This window comes from Miniopterus natalensis, chromosome 18, assembly GCF_054644295.1.
Source record: "Miniopterus natalensis isolate mMinNat1 chromosome 18, mMinNat1.hap1, whole genome shotgun sequence".
NCBI lineage: Eukaryota > Metazoa > Chordata > Mammalia > Chiroptera > Miniopteridae > Miniopterus > Miniopterus natalensis.
In genome coordinates this window covers 28,440,522-28,459,699 of record NC_142098.1, presented here as the reverse complement: position 1 = coordinate 28,459,699, position 19,178 = coordinate 28,440,522, and the positions used below count along the sequence as shown (strand labels likewise).

Below are 19,178 nucleotides of genomic sequence, written 5' to 3'. Positions count from 1 at the left end.
GGTTAATAATTGCCTGAAACAAGGTGAAAATGAGCACAAATCCCCATGCCCAACCTACCCTAGGATGGGGACAAGGGAGGGGACACAATTTGACAGTAATGCTATAGTAATGATGGATGCAGTTCCCCCTGGGTTCTGTCTCCGGGATCAGGGTCAGGGCACATCCTCTCAGGACCTCCCTGGCCCCTACCCAGCACCCGTCCCCATCAGTTGTTCCAAATTGATGGGAAACAAAGGCGTGAGGCTCTCCCAGCACATCATGTGCTTATGCTGTGACATTTCCTTCTCCAGTTGGACAGGTGAAATATAAGGGATAATAAAATATGCCCAGGGAATGTGGAAAAGTCAAAAGGCGATAGGTGAGAGTTCACTGCTTAGCCTCTCATGCTCAGAGCAGTCATGTGCTGCACGAAAGAAAACATCCCCAAATTTGGTGGGGGGAGGGTGGAATCATACTGCCTATGAAAAAAAGTGTATTTTTTTGAAAAGGTTTGTACTGGTGATATCTGTTTAAAAAAATAAAAAGCCTCAATGTATCAGTCACCTAGAACTGCCGTAACAAAGTACCACAAACTGGGTGGTTGAAAAATATAGAAATTTATTGTCTCCCAGTTCTGAACGCTAGAAGTCTGAAATCAAGGGGCAGTATGGTGCCCCTTTTTTTCAGAAGCCTGAAGGAAAGAATCCTTCCTTGCCTCCTGGTTTCTGGTGGTTTCTGGTAATCCCTGGCTTACAGCTGAAGCGCTTCAATCGCTGCCTCATTGTCACATGGCACTCTCCTCTCATGTTTCTATCTGCCCTTCTTTTCTTATAAAGACACCAGTCACATTAGATCAGGGCTCACCCTGATGACCTCATCTTAACTTAGATACATCTCCAAAACCCCTATTTCTAAATAAGATCACACTCACAAGTACTGGGGGGTTAGGACTTCAACAGCTTTTGAAAAATACAATTCAACCCATAATAGCATGTGAAAGTGCCTGTGCCGGAGCTGTGGGGATTGACCCGACACAAATCCTGCCATCTGGGAACTCAGGGCCCATGGACGAGTCTTTCCTACTGTGGAGGAAAACAATCAGGTATCAGAACAGGAAGCCATGGCTGTATTCAGTTAAGCCCCTGTTTTTCAAAGTGTGGTCCTGGACCAGCAGCAGCCCCTGGGAACTTTTAGAAATGTAAATCCTCAGGCCCCATCCCAGACCGGCTGAATCAGAAACTGGGATGAGGTCCAGGAAATGGCTTTAATGAGCCCTCTAGGTGATTCTGATGCACGCTTACGTTTGAGAACCTCTGATCTAGGCCAATCTCCCATTGAACAGATGGGAAAACTGAGCTCCATACCACATTACTGCTCACTTACAAGCCAAGCAGGCCCTTGATGTGCATCACCTCATTTTGTTCTCATTTGTGCTTACCCAATGAATAGACACTATTGCTCACCCCAGTTCACAGATAAGAGAACAGAGGCTTGGAGGGTGAGTAAAATTCCAAAGTCTCACAGCTATTAAGAGGTGGTGTAGGGATTAGAAATAAACACTCCAACAGATCTGGCGAGTTACCCATCATTATTTGTGCCAACTGGTGGAGACTGTATTATTGAGCTCCCAGGAAGTTTGGGGCTAGCTTTGCCCTAGAAGAGCTTATAATCTATGGGAAACCAGCCAGGAAGAATCAGTCACAACCCAGGACACTCTTCCAGGCCTTGGCCACTAACCCTCCCTGCCTGCCTTTGCCCATCCTAGCCTTTCTCACCCTGGTTCTCATTGGCCAGTCATTTGCCCCTCTTCCCCACTCCTCCCCTGAGACAGCTGTGGGTCTATAAAGTCCACAGTTGTATCACCCATGCCTGGCCCAGCACTTGGCATCTAATAAGTGTTGAACAAATGCTTGTTGAATGAAAGAATACATTTATGAAATTACTTTCACCATGCTTTCTACATTTTTAAATGCTTTACTGGCAGTTTATCCCAGGGAAATTATCAGATACACACAAAGATGTATAAATAAGGATGTTCACTGCAGTGCTATTTACAATAGTAAAAACTGGAAATAACACATACACTAAAGCATTGTGCAGTTATTAAGTGTCAAGTTCTCCAAGGCTGACCAAACAAGAAAATGCTAACAATAGGGCATTAGGTGGGGGAAAAACAAAAACAAAACTGTTCACAAAGCTATACATCTGATTCCAATTGTTTTTTAAGTACTACTAATACATATCAAGAGAGCCAGGAAGGATGGTCACTAAAATGTTAACAGTACTGGTTCTTGAATCACATGACCAGTTGTTTAAATTTTCTTCTATATGCTTTTCTGATTCTTCCAAATTTTCTGCAATGAATAGTTGCTACTACTATAATTGGAAAAGGAATTTTGGGGGTTTTAAATACGCCCAACAAAGTAAGGAAAGGGGAAAGAACAGAGGTCTAGGGTCTGAGGAGTGCATCCTTGGTGCCAGGTACTCAAGGCATCACCCTACCTGACCATACTATTAGCCCTCTAGACTCTCCATTCCTGTCTTACAGATGAGAAAACAGACTCAGAGAAGTGAAGCAACTTGTCCCAGGTCACACAGCCAGTGATACTGGAAGCCAAGTCTAGATCTGTCTGAGTCCACAGCCTAGGCTCATTCCATTCCACTGCATGCACACATCCCCATACATACTTGGAATGGAAATGTTTTTTAAAAATACAAGAAACTGTAATTCTGCTCTTACAATCTCCAGGCCACGGGGCTTCTAGTCTGCCCTGTTGGTCCTGTGCATAATATACTATGAAGAGCAGACATGATTCTGCCTGTTGGTACAGCATTGGACATCTGTTTTCTCAACCAATGCTCACAGTGATGCCCATGACCTGACAGGGTAGGCATGAGCCTCTCATCACCTAATAGAGCAAGGACACTGTACCTTCAAGAGGGAAAGTGAGATCAGGTCGAAGTTGTTTGATGAATGAGGTATGGCTATGCAAGCTGCTCCTACCCTCCTCCCAAGCCCTTCATCATAGCCCTCAAATATCCCCATGCTCTCCTCCTCCAGAAAAAGCAAAATCCAGGAGCCACTGACTCCAGTGAGACCAAAGAATAAACTCCAGAGCAGTGAAATCAATTCAGCTTTAAAGACAGCACGTAATTGAGACAGGAGGCGCCTGAATGAGGGCACAGGCTTTACCAAGTTGACCTGAATGGGCTGCCGGGACAACTGGGGCTTCACCTGAGACAGGCAGACTCCATCGGCTCCTCTCATCTTCCTGAGTTCCCAGCACTCCAGCACTGGAAGGAAATTTTTGAAGTCAGGCTGCAGGAAGAAAAGAATTGGATCAACCTCTATTTGGTTGTTAAAGCAGTAACACATTTGACTCTTGAACAACACATAGGTTAGTGATGCCACCACCACACACACACCCATGAGGTCAAAATTCCACATATAACTTTTGACTCCCCTAATAGCCTACGATAACATAGTCTATTAACACATATTTTGTATATGTATCATATACTGTATTCTTACCATCAAGTAAGCTAGAAAAAAGAAAATGTTACTTAAGAAAATCATAAGAGAAAATACATTTACAGTGCTGAATATTTTTATTGAAAAAAACATCTGTGTATAAGTGGACCTGCACAGTTCAAAGCCATGTTGTTCAAGAGTCAACTGTTAACACTTTAATTCTTTCAAAAGGAGCAGGCAGTAGGTGTCCCTGCCACCTCTATTCCTTCCCCTCCCTCTCCCTTCTGGTCTCCCAGTCTTCTCCTGGGAGGCAAATATTCTCCCTAGCTTCTCTTAACTCCTTCCAGAGTCTTGTACATATATGCAAAGCATATATACACAAATGACAATCAAATTTAAAATCCACTTCCTCCCCCTCCCCGTGATTTTAAACATGTTGAATAAGGGACTCGGCAGCCTTGGGTTTTCATGCTTGCTTTGTCACTTGCCATGCACCATAACTAAACTTCTCTGAACCTTGCTTTCCTCATCTGTAAAATGGGGTAAAAATCCCCCCAGGGTTGCTGTATACATGAAACTGGATACAAAACTATACAAATAATTCCAATTCTATTTTTTTAATACTATAAATAAATATGGAAAAGGCAAAGGTCACTATGAGGGGGAAGTGGGCAATGAAGTAGACACATTTGGGCCCATCCCCGAGGGTGCTGCAGCTCCCCCCAGGAGAAGGGTGGCAGGCTCCTCTGCAAGATAAACAGAGGCTACAGGCCTTGTGGAAGCAAGCCTTCATCTTCTTGGTCCCAAGATGACATTTCTGGCTTGGAGACCTAGGGCCTTGTCAATGTTGCATTCTCTGTCACTTGCTGGTCTTGGAGCCACCCCTTGCATTTCTATCATGAGTCCCCTTTCCACACCTGAGGGTCAGATTTATATTAAGGGTCCCTTCCAGCTCCTGGGTCAGAGAAGGATATCTAGGCAGGGCTGAGAAATCACTGACTTACCTTGAAAGTTGTCAGTTAATCTCCACAACTCTTCCTGGAGGACTGGGGTTCAGGGCCTAGGAGAGGGAAACCGATTAAGACAGCCACAGAGATGTACGGGAGTCAGGCAGACAGAATGGCAGAATCCTTCACAAGGTCAGCCAAGAGCAGGGCCTGAAATAGTCTCCTCTGGTCCAGGTCAGACCAGCAGACATTGTACAAATGGCACTTTAACTCCTGTTGGGTACAGGCCCCTTTGTGGGATCATTTCCTGTCCTCCCATCCACCCATCTGTTTGTCTGGCCTGCAGAGGCCCAGCCAGAGACTAGCCCTAGCTTTGGCACAAGGCCACATCCTAAGATAAATCAGATTGGGCTGGTGAGAGCCAGTGGGTGGAATACAAAGGATGTACCAGGTGGAGGGCACAGCAAGGACCAGGCCTAGAGGGAGGGAAATGTTGGGCCCAGGCCGGCGATAAGGTTGAGTGCAGGGTGAGGAGCCTGAGCTCCCAGCATGTGTGCTGAAAGTCATGGGGAGGCAAGGAAAGGAGGGACAAACAGCAGGCTGCACAGGAACAGGCAAAGAGTCCTGGATAGAAGGAAGAAACAATGGAGCGAATGAGAGGATGGGAGGCAAGGCCTCAGACTCGGTTCCACAGGTAAGCCAGCTGGCATCTATGGATCTGTCTTCATGCCACTGGTTAGTGCCAAAACTTCAGACTCTCCCTTTAAGGCTCTGGCTTTTCCTGGACCAAGGGTTTGGACTGCCAGTCCTGCCCTTGCCCTCCCCCAAGGCCCCTAGACCCCCCCCACTCCCCGCACCCACAGGACCCACTAGCCCCCAGCCCCAGGAGAAGCGGTAAAGAGCATAGTGTCTGGAGTGACACGAGCTGGGAGTGAATCCCTTACTAGCTGACTAGATGACCTGGGGCAAGTCACTTCACCTCTCTAGGCCTCAGTCCCCTACTCTGAAAAAGGGCTAATGGAAATGCCACCCAATGTTGCAGGGAAGCTGAGAGGGCTGGAGAACAGGAAGGACCCGAAGCTTGACCCAGAACCTGCCACAATGTCTGGCAAACAGGAGAAGCTCCAGTTCTGGACACAATGGTCAGTGCAATTTGCAGTTTAAAGGGGACTCCCCAATCCGAGAGGACTCGAGGCCCAGGTCCTCGGTGGTGGGGTTTACTGCTCAGGGCCAGCCAAGCCTGGGGAGGGCAGGGAATGTGGGGAGAAACAGGGGTGTCCCTCAGCACGAGCGGTTTCTCCCCTCCCAGAGCCTGTACACGTGCTGGAGAAAAGGAGGGAGAATCATCAGGCCGTGGAGTGGGGGAAGCGGTTTTCGTCCCCCTAGCCCCGCATCTCGACTGGGGGCGCGACTGGCCTGCGGGGCGGGGGTGGTGCAGGGCCGGCCTCTCGCCTGGGGGGGGGGGGGGGCGGGTCTCCGGGAACTGCTCCGCCCGCCACCGCTTTAAGAGGCTGCTCCGCAGCAGCGAGCGGGGCCCGAGCCGCAGCCTGAGCCAGCGGAACTGAGCCCAGCCGGCAGGTGCGCGACTGCAGGGACGGCAGCGGCATGACCGGCCACCACGGCTGGGGCTACGGCCAGAACGACGGTAGGCGCACACCCTGGCTGGCCCGGATCCGCTGCGACTCACCCCTTGACCCTCGCGCCCGGCCGGGCTTCCCGGACCCGCAAATCCCCCCCCCTCCTGGCCAGACCGGGACCCCCTCCCATCCAGCCCAGCCCGAGCCTGAGCCCTGGCTCCCCGGCGCCTGGCGCAAAGTCCGCGCTGCGCCCCAGCTGGTACAGCCGCCAGCTGCGCTGTGCCGCCTCCTCCGCGCAGCCCCCGACCGACGCACTCCCTCGGACCCGGGCCCGGGTACACACTCGCTCTTCCCTCGCCGGCGCTGGGGGTGAAGGTGGCCCAGAGCGGCGGGGGCGGTCGCGGCGGAGCACTGCGCGCCGGTGCCGGATGCTGAGTGCGCACGTCGTGTGTGCAGGATCCTCCCCGGAGCCGGGCTCCGCTCGGGCAAGGGCGCAGTGTCCCCGGGAGAGTTTCCCTGAGGGATGTTCGCGCTTACCTGTTGGCAGGTGCATGAGGAAATGGGTCACTTGGGTGCGCACGATGTGTCTGGGTGTCTACAGGGATCAGGGTGTCTGAACGCGTCCTGGCGTGAGGCGTGGCCCACACCATCCTCCTGGTCTGATCTGGAAAATAGCTCCTCGATTCTGCCTCAGTTTCCTTAGGATACAGAGGAAGAGGGCAGAGGCAGAAAGTGAAAGCCAGACTGCTTGACAGTGGGTCTGGGGCAGGTCAGTTCCTTTGTGGGCTGTTTCTCACCAAGCTGGGGTGGGGGTAGGGTGGAGGTAAGGGTTTCCCCTTTTCTAGGAGGTGAACAGTGAGGACCCAAGATCCAAGCTGCCAGGCAGGGCAAGTGGGGGTGGGGAAAAGTGGGAGCGGAAACGGGAGGAACACTCCCTATCCCCACTTCTCTGGAGAGAGACAGTCACTCTCGGGGGGTGCCCTGGGCTACAGTCTGGCGGTCAGGAGGTTGCAATGGGCCAGAGGGAGTTAGAGAGATGCTGTGGTATATCTGGCCCCGTCTGGGACCCCAAGGACACAGGAGCATCTTTTGGAGGGTAGAACTCCAGATCTGGGCATGCAAAAGCTAGAAAGAGACATTCAGGAAAAGGCAACAGAGACCGGCAGAGATGGAGAGAGGGGCAGAAAAGGGCAAGTTGACAACCCATAGAAGATCATCTTTCCCCCCAGTACCTGATCCAAGCCAGCTTCTGTGTGCTCCCCCAGAGTCAGAGTCCCCTAACTCCAGCCTTCTTGCTAGTCCTGAGCACCAGCTCTGAGCACCCAGTATCCTATAGACCTGCCCAATGGCCAGCCACCCTCAGACTGCTTGTTGTCCCTCACCCAGCCAGACCTGGGTGGTCCAGTCTAGGAGCACTGAGGGAGAGGACAAAGGATAGAGGTGCCAGCAGGCGGCATACTTACAAGACTTCTAAAATAACCCAGTGAGTCTGGGCCACGATTCTGAGTCATCTACTGGGGACACAGCTCTGTCGGCACCTGCTGCTATTTTCTCAGGAAAACTTAAGAAGCCAAAAAACAGGGAGAAGCACCAGCCGCCAATAGCTCTAAAAATAGGCTACATCTCAGGATGTTCCCCAGGGAGATGCCTGCAGATGGAGCCTCTGGGAAGCAGGTGGTGGGTGCCCGTGGGTGTGCATGCAGGTGTGTGTGTGTGTACCAGCATGTGTTTTGCTGTAGTCCCTTAGTGCAGATCTGGGTTTGCAACAGGGGTCCCTGTGTAAGGGTGCATATGTGTGTGTCAGATATAGTTGGCTGGGTACGTGTGTGTTTGTGCACATGTGTTGCTGGGCCTGTCTCCTCAGGGCTCAGTGAGCTCTGGTCACTGTGCACATGCGTGCATACATTAAGATCTCTGTGGATCTGTAGGCACATCCCTGGGGAGGACATCTGGAGGCAGTTCATACACATGCTGTGTTTATACCAGTGCCCAAGTGTAAGTGTGCACATGCCTGAATGGTCTTCAGTCCCCTCATCTGGGAAATGAGGACCATGCTGGTTTCTACTGCACAAGGTAGCTGTGAGGAACAAATGCATGTCACACAGCCAAAGCCAGGATGCTGGGAGCTTTTATTATTATTATCACAAACAACATGAACATTACCAAGGTGCAAGAAGAGGCCAGATACCTGGTGGGGTCAGGTCAGGGACTTCAGATGCCTGGGCAGGCTGTCCCTCTGAGCATGTACTAGATGTTAGGGAGGACTCATTGCCCAGAACCACCCTTGAGCCTATGGCTGTATCGTGCTCTCTTCCACGCATTACCTCTCTGGGCCTCCTATCAGCTCTGGGTGGGGAGTTTTAATGAGGTCATTTTAAGACAAGGAAATGGAGGGTAAATGGCAGAGCTGGGATTGGAGCTCCAGACTGCACAGCTCCCAAGCAGGGGCTAAGGTCTGAAAGCATACCAGGGAGGCCATACCTAGAGATCTGGGCTGGCCTGAGTCCTTGCCCTCTCCCAACCCGCAGGCCCCTCGCAGTGGCACAAGCTGTATCCCATTGCCCAGGGAGATCGCCAATCACCAATCAATATCATATCCAGACAGGCTGTGTATTCACCCAGCCTGAAGCCACTGGAGCTTTCCTATGAGGCCTGCACATCCCTCAGTATTGCCAACAATGGCCACTCTGTCCAGGTGGACTTCAATGATAGCGATGATCGATCTGGTAAGTGGCCCTGACAGACCCTGGCACCCCTCCACCTGGGGAACTAAGCCTGTCTGGGGCAGGCTAAGGAGGGCAACATGCTATGGTGGGGAAAGAAAACCTCCTCTCATCAGCTATAAAGCCATGGCCTGAGCCTCGGTGTCCTTAGGCATAAAGTGAGAGTAATAGGACCTTATTTTGTTCCCTAGGATCATAGAGAGAAAAAATGAAAACCTGGCGCGATGTTTGTAGTGCTGGCATACAGCAGATGCTCACAAGCTCAAGAAATGCTACTTCCCTTCCTTCCCTTCTATTTAGTGCTTTAGGTCAGGTTTGTTTTCACTTTACTCTCTGCCCCATCACTGACTGTCGGTGTGGCCTAAGGCCAAACCCTCCTCTCTGTGTGATCTGGCCAAGCCCAGCAGAGAGAGAAAAGGGAGCTAAAATGTTCTGGGTGCCAGGCCCCTTGCTAAAGTCATAGGCAGCTCTTTTATTCCTCTCAAGAACCTACCTCTAAGATGGACAAGTAGATGCCCTGGCCAGGTGGCTCATTTGGTTGGAGCATAGTCCCATACACTTAAAGGTTGTGGGTTTGATCCCCAGTCAAGGCGCGTACTGGGGGCACCAGTGTTTCTCTCTCATATCGATGTTTCTCTCTCTCTCTTCCCCTCCCTCTCTCTCTAAAAATCAATAAAAACATATCCTTGGGTGAGGATTTTAAAAAAAGATAGGCAAATAGAGACTCAATGAGCTGGGGAGGGCCCAAACCAGCCTGGTCCGACTCCAAAGGTTTTCTTTCCAGCCCACGTACAACCTCAAGATCCCAACTATCTTGGGACTAAGAGAGGCCAGCAGGAACTTGTGGCACTCTTTCCAAGGTCTCTTTGCCCTGGGATTAAAGTTCAGGTTCTTTCATGATAAATTCCTAGGCAGAGGCCTCAGGAGTGCTCCTCATTGAAGGGATTGTGTCCTTATGATAAGATCTGCGAGGGGTGGAGTGGGGCAAGGAGGAAACTTGCTGGAGTTTCTTGTGTAAGGAAGTGACAGGAACTCTGCCTACCCTGCCCCCCCGCCCCACGCACACACATAATAAAAACACTCAAGGGAACTTAAGTTCCAAATTAAAAAATCAAAGGGCAGAGAAGAGGAGGGAAGCCAGATAGGAGCAATTTTAGTTGCTTAACCCTGAGTTCCCTGGTAGGCTAGGAAAAAAGGGAAAGAGTATCAGAAGGGAGCAAATCCAGCAGATCCTCAGAAGAGAGACATAGCATTTCCTGGTACTGAATTCTAATGAAAGCCTCTTACCCAGAGCTTTGGGGAGGGAGATGGGGCTCTTGATGACTGACCCTAGATTAGGTTTATGAAGGAGCAGTTTTCATATGGCTGTACCTTCTAAACAGAGGGCACTGAGGGTTCAATTCAGACATCAGTAGCTCAGTGAAGGCCACTATATGAGGTAGAGGTGGAAGATCCAAGGGGGCATGCCTCTGAACACTGACCCAGGGGCTTACTTTCAGGTCCATCTGGGGTTCCCTTCCCTACCAGAATGCCCAGGCCTGAGGGGGCAGGGAGCCAGTGGAAAGAAAGTGGGCTTGGCAACAAGCTAGTTGGAGCTCTGCCACTTACCAGCTGTGTGACCTTGGGCAGGATACCTGCTTTTCTGAGCCTTAGTCTCACATCTACCCAATAAATTTAACAATGTGTCCTCCTCAAGGTCTCTGTGGGGGTTGACATGTCCAGAGTGCAGAACACATAGGAAGTGCACAGTGAGTGGTAGTGTGTTCTATGGTCAGGACGAAGGGAGGAGGCCAAGGGAGCCAAGTTCAAAGGGTTAAAGAAGGAGTTCACTCTCTGAGAGACCACATTCTGGATACCAGGTAAGACATGCTCAGGAGGGTGAGTCCGCACAGGCAATATCAGGGAGCTCAGCCTGCAGGCCCTGCTCCTCAGATAAGGCAGGACAGACAACAAGGAGGGTTATGCCTCTGGACTGTCCTGTTCTGTTCCTCCTCCTCAAGGGGCCCACAGGGCACAAGGCCCTGGCCTGGTCACCCATCCTGAAGAGGTCTAGTGGAACTCTGAGCCCAGGGCTGTCACCTGATCCAGGGGCTCACATTCAGGCCTGGCTGGAGCTCTCTCCACTGTCAGATCCCTTTCAGCTAGAAATTCAATCAGCCTCAGGAGGCCTTAGGCGTGGCCCCAGCTCACCAGATATCAGGGTGGGAAAGTCATAAAACCAGCACAAGTAGGGCCCACCAAAGAATCCAGGGGAGCATTGGAGGTACCTGGGCCTAGCCACCAGAATGGGGACCCTGAGGAACTGGTCTCTGGACAGCACTAGGTCCTGGGGAGGCAGCATGGTCTGGTGATTAGGGGCTTGGGCTCTGGACTTACAAAGGAAATTCAGGCTTATATCTTAGCTCAGTGCCTTGCTGTGTGACCTTGGACAAATGCCTTTCCCTCTCTGTGCCTTGGTTTCCTTCTTTATAAAATAGAGATAATAAGTTCTGTCTCTCATGAACTACTATGAGGATTAAACAAAATAATCCTTCTGACCCAACCCTGGGTCAGAGTTCCAGATATGAGGGGCCTATTGTTAGTGATAATGGTGGGGGGGCAGCTTAGAGGCTAGGTTCCAGCTTCTGTACAAAATTGGGCAGGAGTGGGAATGGTGGAGAGATGTATTCTGTCAGTACCAGACTCCCTGCCACCTACAAGCTGTCAGGATTTCTGCCCTGGCACAACTAAGGGCCCAAGGAACAGAGTGGGGACTGACCCAAGACCAATTAGCCCAGCCAATTTTCCAAATGAAAGATGTATCCCCGTCCAGCCAGTGTTGCTCAGTGGTTGAGCAAAACCCAGGCACCAAGAAGTCACTGGTTTGATTCCCAGTCAGGGCACATGCCCCAGTTGTGGGCTCATTGCCCAGTACAAGGCAGCCAATTGATGTTTCTCTCTCTCCCTCTCCCTTCATCTCTCTCTAAAATCAATAAAAACATATTTTTAAAACAGAAAAGAAAAATATATCCCCCTCCTGGGCACTGCTCTGACCTTGGCACTAGCGCCTGCCTGGGGTGCAGGCTCTCTCACACCAATTGCTACATGTCCCACTTCTACCCACAGTGGTGACTGGGGGCCCCCTGGATGGGCCCTACCGGCTCAAGCAGTTCCATTTCCATTGGGGCAAGATGCACAACGTGGGCTCAGAGCACATGGTAGACGGCAAATCATTTCCCTGCGAGGTAAGGGCCCTCCTCAATCGGAATCCCTTTACTGCTTGGGGAAGGAGTAGGGGACTGGATAGTCAGGGTTTGGCAGGTGCCTGGTGTTGGGCTCTGGAGAGAGTGAGGAGGGGCACCCAGGGTCTTTGGGAGAGACCTCCTCCACCTACCGCCAGCATGGGATCTCCTAGCTGAACTCTGCTCACTGCTGTGCTGGTTTGTGTGTCCAGAAGGAATTTTCTGAAGGGCAAATCCAGTCCCACCACACCCTTGCTAATAAGCCTTCTAGGATTGAGCTTAACATTCAAGGCCCTGCATGAACTAGCCTTGCATGGCCTCATCTTCCCCCAGACTGTCCCCACGCTGCACTGCGGGTGGTGAATCCCCTGCCCACACTTGGCTCTTCCATGCCTCCAGGCTTTTGCCCATACCTCCAGGTTTTCTTCCTGGAATACCTTTCCCCCCAGGTTGTATCTGATAACCTCCTAGTTATTCTTTGGACTCAGTGCAGGTGCCTCTTCCTCAGGGAGTGTCACACTGGATGGCCATTGTCTATTTCACCGTTAGTTCATGGAGGGCAGGGCCTGAGCAAGATTCCTCTTTGGTTCAGAAAAGGGTTGGGTCCAGAGCAGGGTGGATGCTATGTGTGCCCTTTGGGGGCTCCCCAGGGCCACTTAGGATGCTAGGCCTGGGAGGTTTGGCAGCCTGTCCCTCCTGCAGAGGGGCCAGGGGTCTGTTGGGAGTGAAGGAAGCCTGGCTCTGAGCTCCCATGGCCCCTGGAGTGCTGAGCACTGTCCTGGCCTGTTGTTAACCCTGTAGCTGCACCTGGTTCATTGGAACGCCAAGAAGTACAGCACCTTTGGGGAGGCGGCCTCAGCACCCGATGGCCTGGCTGTGGTCGGTGTCTTCTTGGAGGTGAGGGGGTTTACCCAGGGCCAGAAGGGGCATGAAAGGCTTGCTACTGCCCCTAATTCCCGGACACAGTGGTATGGGGCTCACACTACCCTCTCCCTGACAGATTGGGGCTGAACACCCCAGCATGAACCGTCTGACAGACGCGCTCTACATGGTTCGGTTTAAGGTGAGACCAGGGGTCCATGCCTCTGACCCAGAGCAGCCTGGTGGGGAGAGAGGAAGAGGCTACATCACGGAGTGGACCCAGCCACTCTTCCATTCTGGCAGCAAAGCCTCGCTGAGATGAAGGGGGCAGGTCAGCGCCTGCAGTACCCTGCCCCTGACTCTTCTTCACCAGGGCCAGTGGCTCCATGGAGTGCCCAGCATGTGATCTTGGTGGGTATAGGATTGATAAGATACTTGTCACATTCGTTAATGGTTGTCCGGCAGACAGCACCACTAAGGGCTGCTGAAGAGAAGGGAGAAGACGTCATGGCCAAAGAGCTCCTGGAGCTGCAGCTTTTATAGACAAGCAAATGGGTGGACATAGCCTGGCCCCAGCTTGGAGATGGCATCTGGGATCACAGACATTTGCCCACTATTTGCATCAATGAGCCAAGGAGAAGCCTAGATCCCCCTGACAGAAATGGGTAGGGAGGCTGCTGATCTGGTGCTGGTGGGAGGACTCTGCTGATTTCTGGGTTCCCCTACCCTGTCGCAGGGCACCAGGGCCCAGTTCAGCTGCTTCCAGGTCAAGTGCCTCCTGCCTGCCAGCCGGCACTACTGGACCTACCCAGGGTCCCTGACAACGCCCCCACTGAACGAGAGCGTCACCTGGATTGTGCTCCGAGAGCCCATCAGCATCTCTGAAAGGCAGGTAAGTCCTCCGGGTGGAGCATCAGGTGGAAGGATGCAGCATCCAGGGTCCCTCCCAGCAGTGTGACTCTCCCAATCAGCAACCCACAGCCAGGGGTCCCACCACCGAGCTCCCATCTTGTGCTAATAATCTTTTAGATTCTTAGAGGGACGTTAGCTTGATTGGTAGTCATTAGGACCCAGACACGGTCTTGGAGGGGAGATCCCTGGCTCCTGGGATCACACTTGCTGTGTTAGAATCTGAATGCTGCGTTTGCTGATAAGTCTTAGCTAGACTGGATAAGAACTGCAAGTAGGTGGAGCAGGGTCTAGATTCAGAGGCCCTTTAGTGAGTAAATAGCTGAGGCTGGGGTCCCAAAGAGAGAATGAGTGGGGAGAATTGGGGACAAACCCTAGGGGAGGAGGAGGGAGGAGGGGCAGAGCTGACTGGGCAGGGTACGCCAGATGGTGTGTCCGGGGTCAGAGGGGACCACAGCACCCCACTCGGCCCTGAGTTTCTCTTCTGCCTTCTCAAGATGGAGAAGTTTCGGAGCCTGTTTTCCACCTCAGAGGACGATGAGAGGATCCACATGGTCAACAACTTCCGGCCACCACAGCCACTGATGGGCCGTTTGGTCAAGGCCTCCTTCCGGGCCTGAGCTGCCCCACTGTCCAGCTGGCCACTAGGACACCATCTTCCCAAGGGCTTCCACGTCAGCAGACACCAAACCATCTGAGGCTTCCCGCCTGGGGGTGCTGTGGGCATCCCCCTTCTGGCTTGCTTCTTAGCCACCCTACAGGCTTCTTGATGGAATTCCCAAGTCAGGGGACACCCCTCAGCTGCCCTGGGGACAGGAAGGACAGGAGCTGAGCATGCTCCAAGCCTAGGGCTGCCTCTGTTCTCCAAAATCCAAAGGTCCCCGGGAATGTCCTCTTGTGTTCTTCCCCACTGGCGGTGGCAGCAGCCCCACCCTGAGCTCACACTGTGATGGACGAGACCGAGCTCTCTGGGGCAGGAAGCTGACATTGCCACAAAGACTGAAGCAATAATTAGAGATGGGCAGAGCTGCCCTCTCGGCATTACCTCTTCTGCAGGCCTCCGCCATGCACGCACCTCACTGCCAGGCCATTAAAAAAAAGCCTGCTGGAGGTGACAAGGCCTTCTCCCTCCAGCCACCTGCTGCCATGGGCAGGCACTGGCTACAGCTTATGTAGTATCTCCCCTCGTCCCCACCCAGCCACCAAAGCTACCTACATGACAATCCATCCATGCAATGATTAATAAATTCATTCATCCATGCAACAAATACCCCTCGAGTGCCTGTGCTATGTCAAGTTCTGTTCTAGGCATTGAGAAGGCAATGGTGGTGAGTCAAGTACAGGATGTCCAAAGGGACATGGGTCCTGAGTAGATAAGAGTTATAGGGCGGACAGGAGCTGTGGGGTCAGAGAAAACGGGGAGCCTACCTCATCTGGTGAAAAAATTAAATCCCAAAGCAGAGAGCAGGAAATAATATGTTTGATGCTGAGGGAAGAGCCGGTGTGCAAGCTCAGAGGTGAGAGAGCCCAGAGTGTTTGTGGGACTGAAAGGACCGGTGGGGTTGGAGCCCTGGGGGGAGGGCCTGGGTCCCTTTCCCATGGCTGCTGGGGAGTCATAAAGGGCCTGGGGTAGAGGAGGGGCAGAGCCAGGTGTGCAAAGGGGGAAGATCCCTGTGGAATGGGGATGGGTGCGCAGAAATGGCATCAGGGAGTAGGTGGTGGCCAGTGGGGCAGGCATTGTGGGAAAGGCATGGGGACACAGGGACCCTAGTGTCAGCTGGGCTCCCAGGAGTCCCTCAACTTTTCAGGAAGGGGCTCCTCCTCCTCCTCCTCTCTCAGTGCCTGCTCTGAGTGACAAGCCAGTGGCTGCTCTGGGCACTGCCCCATCTCTCCAGTTACCCAGGCCTCCTGGGTGCTTGCTGCTGCTGCTGCTGTTTCTGAGTGTTCAGGAGTACAGTTAGTACCTTTCCCTCATCAGGAGAGCCTTCTGTATCAAAAAGACCCCTGTGCCGAATAACTCCCTATCATGGAGCCTGAAATCCTGTCATTTGAGCTTCAGTGCTCAGTTAAGACAAGGTCCCCTGATGCAATGCAAGTGCCCGTGGAAGGGGCACCCACCTTACGGGGGATGATTTTGTCACTTTCTTTTCAGTCTGCTATATGACTCCTTCTCTTTGCCTCAGTTTCTCCATCTATAAAATAGATCTGTGGGAGGCTCGAGAGGCCAAAGGTAGGACTTGAGGTGGGAGAGAAAGCAGATTTCCCAGAAGCAGTCAGATTGTGACCGAGCTGGGGGCAGACAGCTCTGGATGTGGGTCACCTCAGGTGTCACCTAAAGTGAAAGGGGCCAAAACTGGCAGAGACAGATAACTGGAAGAGCTTCCTGACCCCCAGACCTTTGCCCATCGATGTGACAGGAGAATAACTAGGCTGAATTTCCTACCAGTCCAATGTAACGGAGTCTCAGAGCTGGATTTAACTGATTTACAGAAAATAAAATAAAGACATTCCATGTGTTTCATGTAACCAAGCCCATGAACTATGACCTACACACAACAGGGACGTCTGTACTTTAGGAGTCACTGCTTGGAAATGCTGTCTCTCCTTGGAGAGCAGAGCTCTCACAGTATCATTTCCGGCAGATGCAGGCGAGCTGAAAATACATTTTGGGGACATCCAAACGTTTGAACCCTGGCCCAGCGCTAAATCCAGAACCTGTGGTTGCTGGACGAAGAAGAGGGGACCAGGAGGAGAGTTCCCACCCTGTGTGGCTTGCTAGGTGCAAGGTTGTTCACAGGGGTCCTTTAACCCAGGTTGGGGTGGAAGGCTGAGTACCACCCAAGCTGCTTTAACTGGCGCCAGCGGTGGCTCCAGCAACTCCTGGGGGCTAAAGTCAGGGCAGCAGCAACCAGCTCTCCAGTCTTTGGGGCACCTGTGTCCATCCCAGTGCCCCCTGAAGTCAGAGGTCATGCTGAGGAAAGAAACTCAGGTGTCTGGCAGCAGTCAAGAGCTGACCAAGCTCAGCCAATTCACTGAGGCCTTGCTGTGAGCTAAGACCCCTCAGCACCTCTGGCACACCAGACCTGCCTGTGGCAGGAAGTGGCAGGCCTCGGCTCCCTTTGCTGCCGCTTTTCACGCTGACACCCTGGAGAACTGTGGTTGCGGTCATGGGAACAGAGAAACGAATGGCCAACATTTAGGTTTCCGCTATCAGACCCAGAGCCCCTCCCCCCGAAACCTTTCTACTTTAGCATAATTTCAGACTTATAGAAAAATTGGGGGGGAAATAACACAATAAATACCCACAGTCTGGTCACCCAGGCCCCCTGTTTTATCACATTTGTTCTCTCTCTTTTCACAAATATACATTTTTGAACTGTTTGAGAATAAGTTGCAGCCATGATACCGTTTTACCCCTAAATACTTCAGCGGTTTTTCCTAAAAACAAGAATATTCTCTTACATAAGCAGTACAAGAATCAGAATCAGGAAATTAACATCATTATGTTACTATTATCTAATCAATATACCTTATTAAGATTTTGCCAATTGTCCCCATAATGTCTTTTTTTTAAATCCTCACCTGAGGATAATTTTTCCATTGCTTTTCAGAGAGAGTGGAAGGGAGAGAGAGAGAGAAACATCAACGTGAGAGAGACACATCGATTGGTTGCCTCCCACGTGCCCCCACCAAGGCTTTGGATCAAGCCTCCAACTGAGGTACATGCCCTTGGCCAGAATCGAACCAAGGATCCTTCAGTCCATGGGCCAGAGTTCTAACCACTGAACAAAACCAGCTAGGCCCCCATAATGCCTTTTGTAACCCAAATAAATTCCAAGATCAGGCATTGCATTCCATTATGCAGCCCCTTTAGTCTCCTTTTGTCTGACGATCCCTCAGTCTATCTTTGTCTTTTTCGGCACTGATAGTGTTGGCGAGTACAGGCTAGTTAGGCAGTAGAATGGCCCTCAGTTGGGTTTGTTAGGTGTTACCTCCTGAAGAGACTCAGATCATGCACATGTCACAGGAATATACAAAAATGACCCTGTGTTGTCTCCAGGCACACAATGTTGATTTGTCCCATTACTGGTGATGTTAACTTTGCTTTTTGGTTTTGGGGGGATTTAAATTAAAGCATAACTTATGTACAGAAAAGTACATACACTCAGCGAGCTTTCACAATCTGAACACGCCTGTGCAATCAGCACTCAGATCAGCAAAAGTACATTGCCAGGACCCCCAAACCCCCATGTCCTCATAAGTTCCTGCTTCCCAAAAGTAACCACCACCCTGACTTCTAATAGTATAAATTACATTGGTCTGGTTTTGAACTTCAAATAAATGAAATCATTAATTTCAGAAGCCTCCTTAGTGTCTGACTTTTTTGCTCATATTATGTGCATGAGATTCTCATAGCTGACTTTTTTTTAATATATATATAGTTTTTTAATTGATTTTGAGAGAGAGGAAGGGAGAGGGATAGAGAGATAGGAACATCATCCATCAGCTGCCTCCTGCACTCCCCCCACTGGGGATTGAGCCCACAACCAGGGCATGTGCCCTGACCAGGAATTGAACCCGTGACCTCTTGGTTCATGGGTCAACGCTCAACCACTGAGCTGCATCAGCCAAGCTAGAGATGACTTTTTATAATAAATGCAATGCCTCTCATTATGAGCCTTCAATGAAAATTAAAGAAAATATAATTCATCTATATACATAATTTGAAAAAATTAATTTAATGCCTTAATTGTAACATATAGGACAGACATTTATAATACATAATAAAATATACTTATGTATACAAATAAGTAATTTTTAATAAAATAATAATGTATCAATATGTAAATGCTGAGGCACAAGGACACTAAAGATGCGATGAGATCTTCTGATGTTTGTACCCATGTATGGAAGCCCCATAACGTGACAGCTACAAATGCATTCAGACAGAGGAACATTAGTATTGTTGCCTCATGGTATGATTTTCCTAGATGGTAAAATTTCATACACAAAGCACAATAATTTGCTGTGTACTAAAACTGTGCAAGCATTATTTTGTGTTTGTAAATCAAATAGAACAAGATTGTAGATTTGAATAAAGGTAAACAGATTCTACTCTTGTCTAAACATCCAGGTAAGGCCTTTGAAGGAGGGACAGGACTCAGAAAATCCTTTTTTGTGTGAAACAGCTCTGTAGGATTCCTAGCACCCCTGGGACTCCCCAACCAAGTGAGAACCACCTCCAGATTCCCCAAATGCTCTTCCAGTGGTACCATAAGTCAAGGGGATAAGAGGGGAGGCCATCTGAGGGTGGTCGGGGAACCACAGGGGCTGGGCACCTGAGGAAGGCACAGGGTAGAGGGTTGAACATTGCCAGAAGGAAGTGGGGTCCTAGGTGAGAGCACTGATGGAGAGCTCTAAGGTGGAGCCTTCTAGTGGCCAGCTCCTGGGGTAGCAGGTTACTCTCCGGGGATAGAGGGTTAGGGAC

At 50.9% G+C, this 19,178-nt stretch overlaps 1 protein-coding gene across 1 annotated transcript; it reads left to right on the top strand.

The window, feature by feature from the left end:
* Positions 1-6,004: 6,004 nt before the first annotated feature.
* Positions 6,005-14,412, top strand: CA7 (carbonic anhydrase 7). Its single transcript, XM_016213539.2, has 7 exons — positions 6,005-6,044; positions 8,505-8,702; positions 11,805-11,923; positions 12,722-12,817; positions 12,921-12,983; positions 13,518-13,673; positions 14,188-14,412. Exons 1-7 carry the CDS (start codon positions 6,005-6,007, stop codon positions 14,308-14,310), a joined length of 795 nt encoding a protein of 264 aa, XP_016069025.1. The 3' UTR covers positions 14,311-14,412.
* Positions 14,413-19,178: the final 4,766 nt, after the last annotated feature.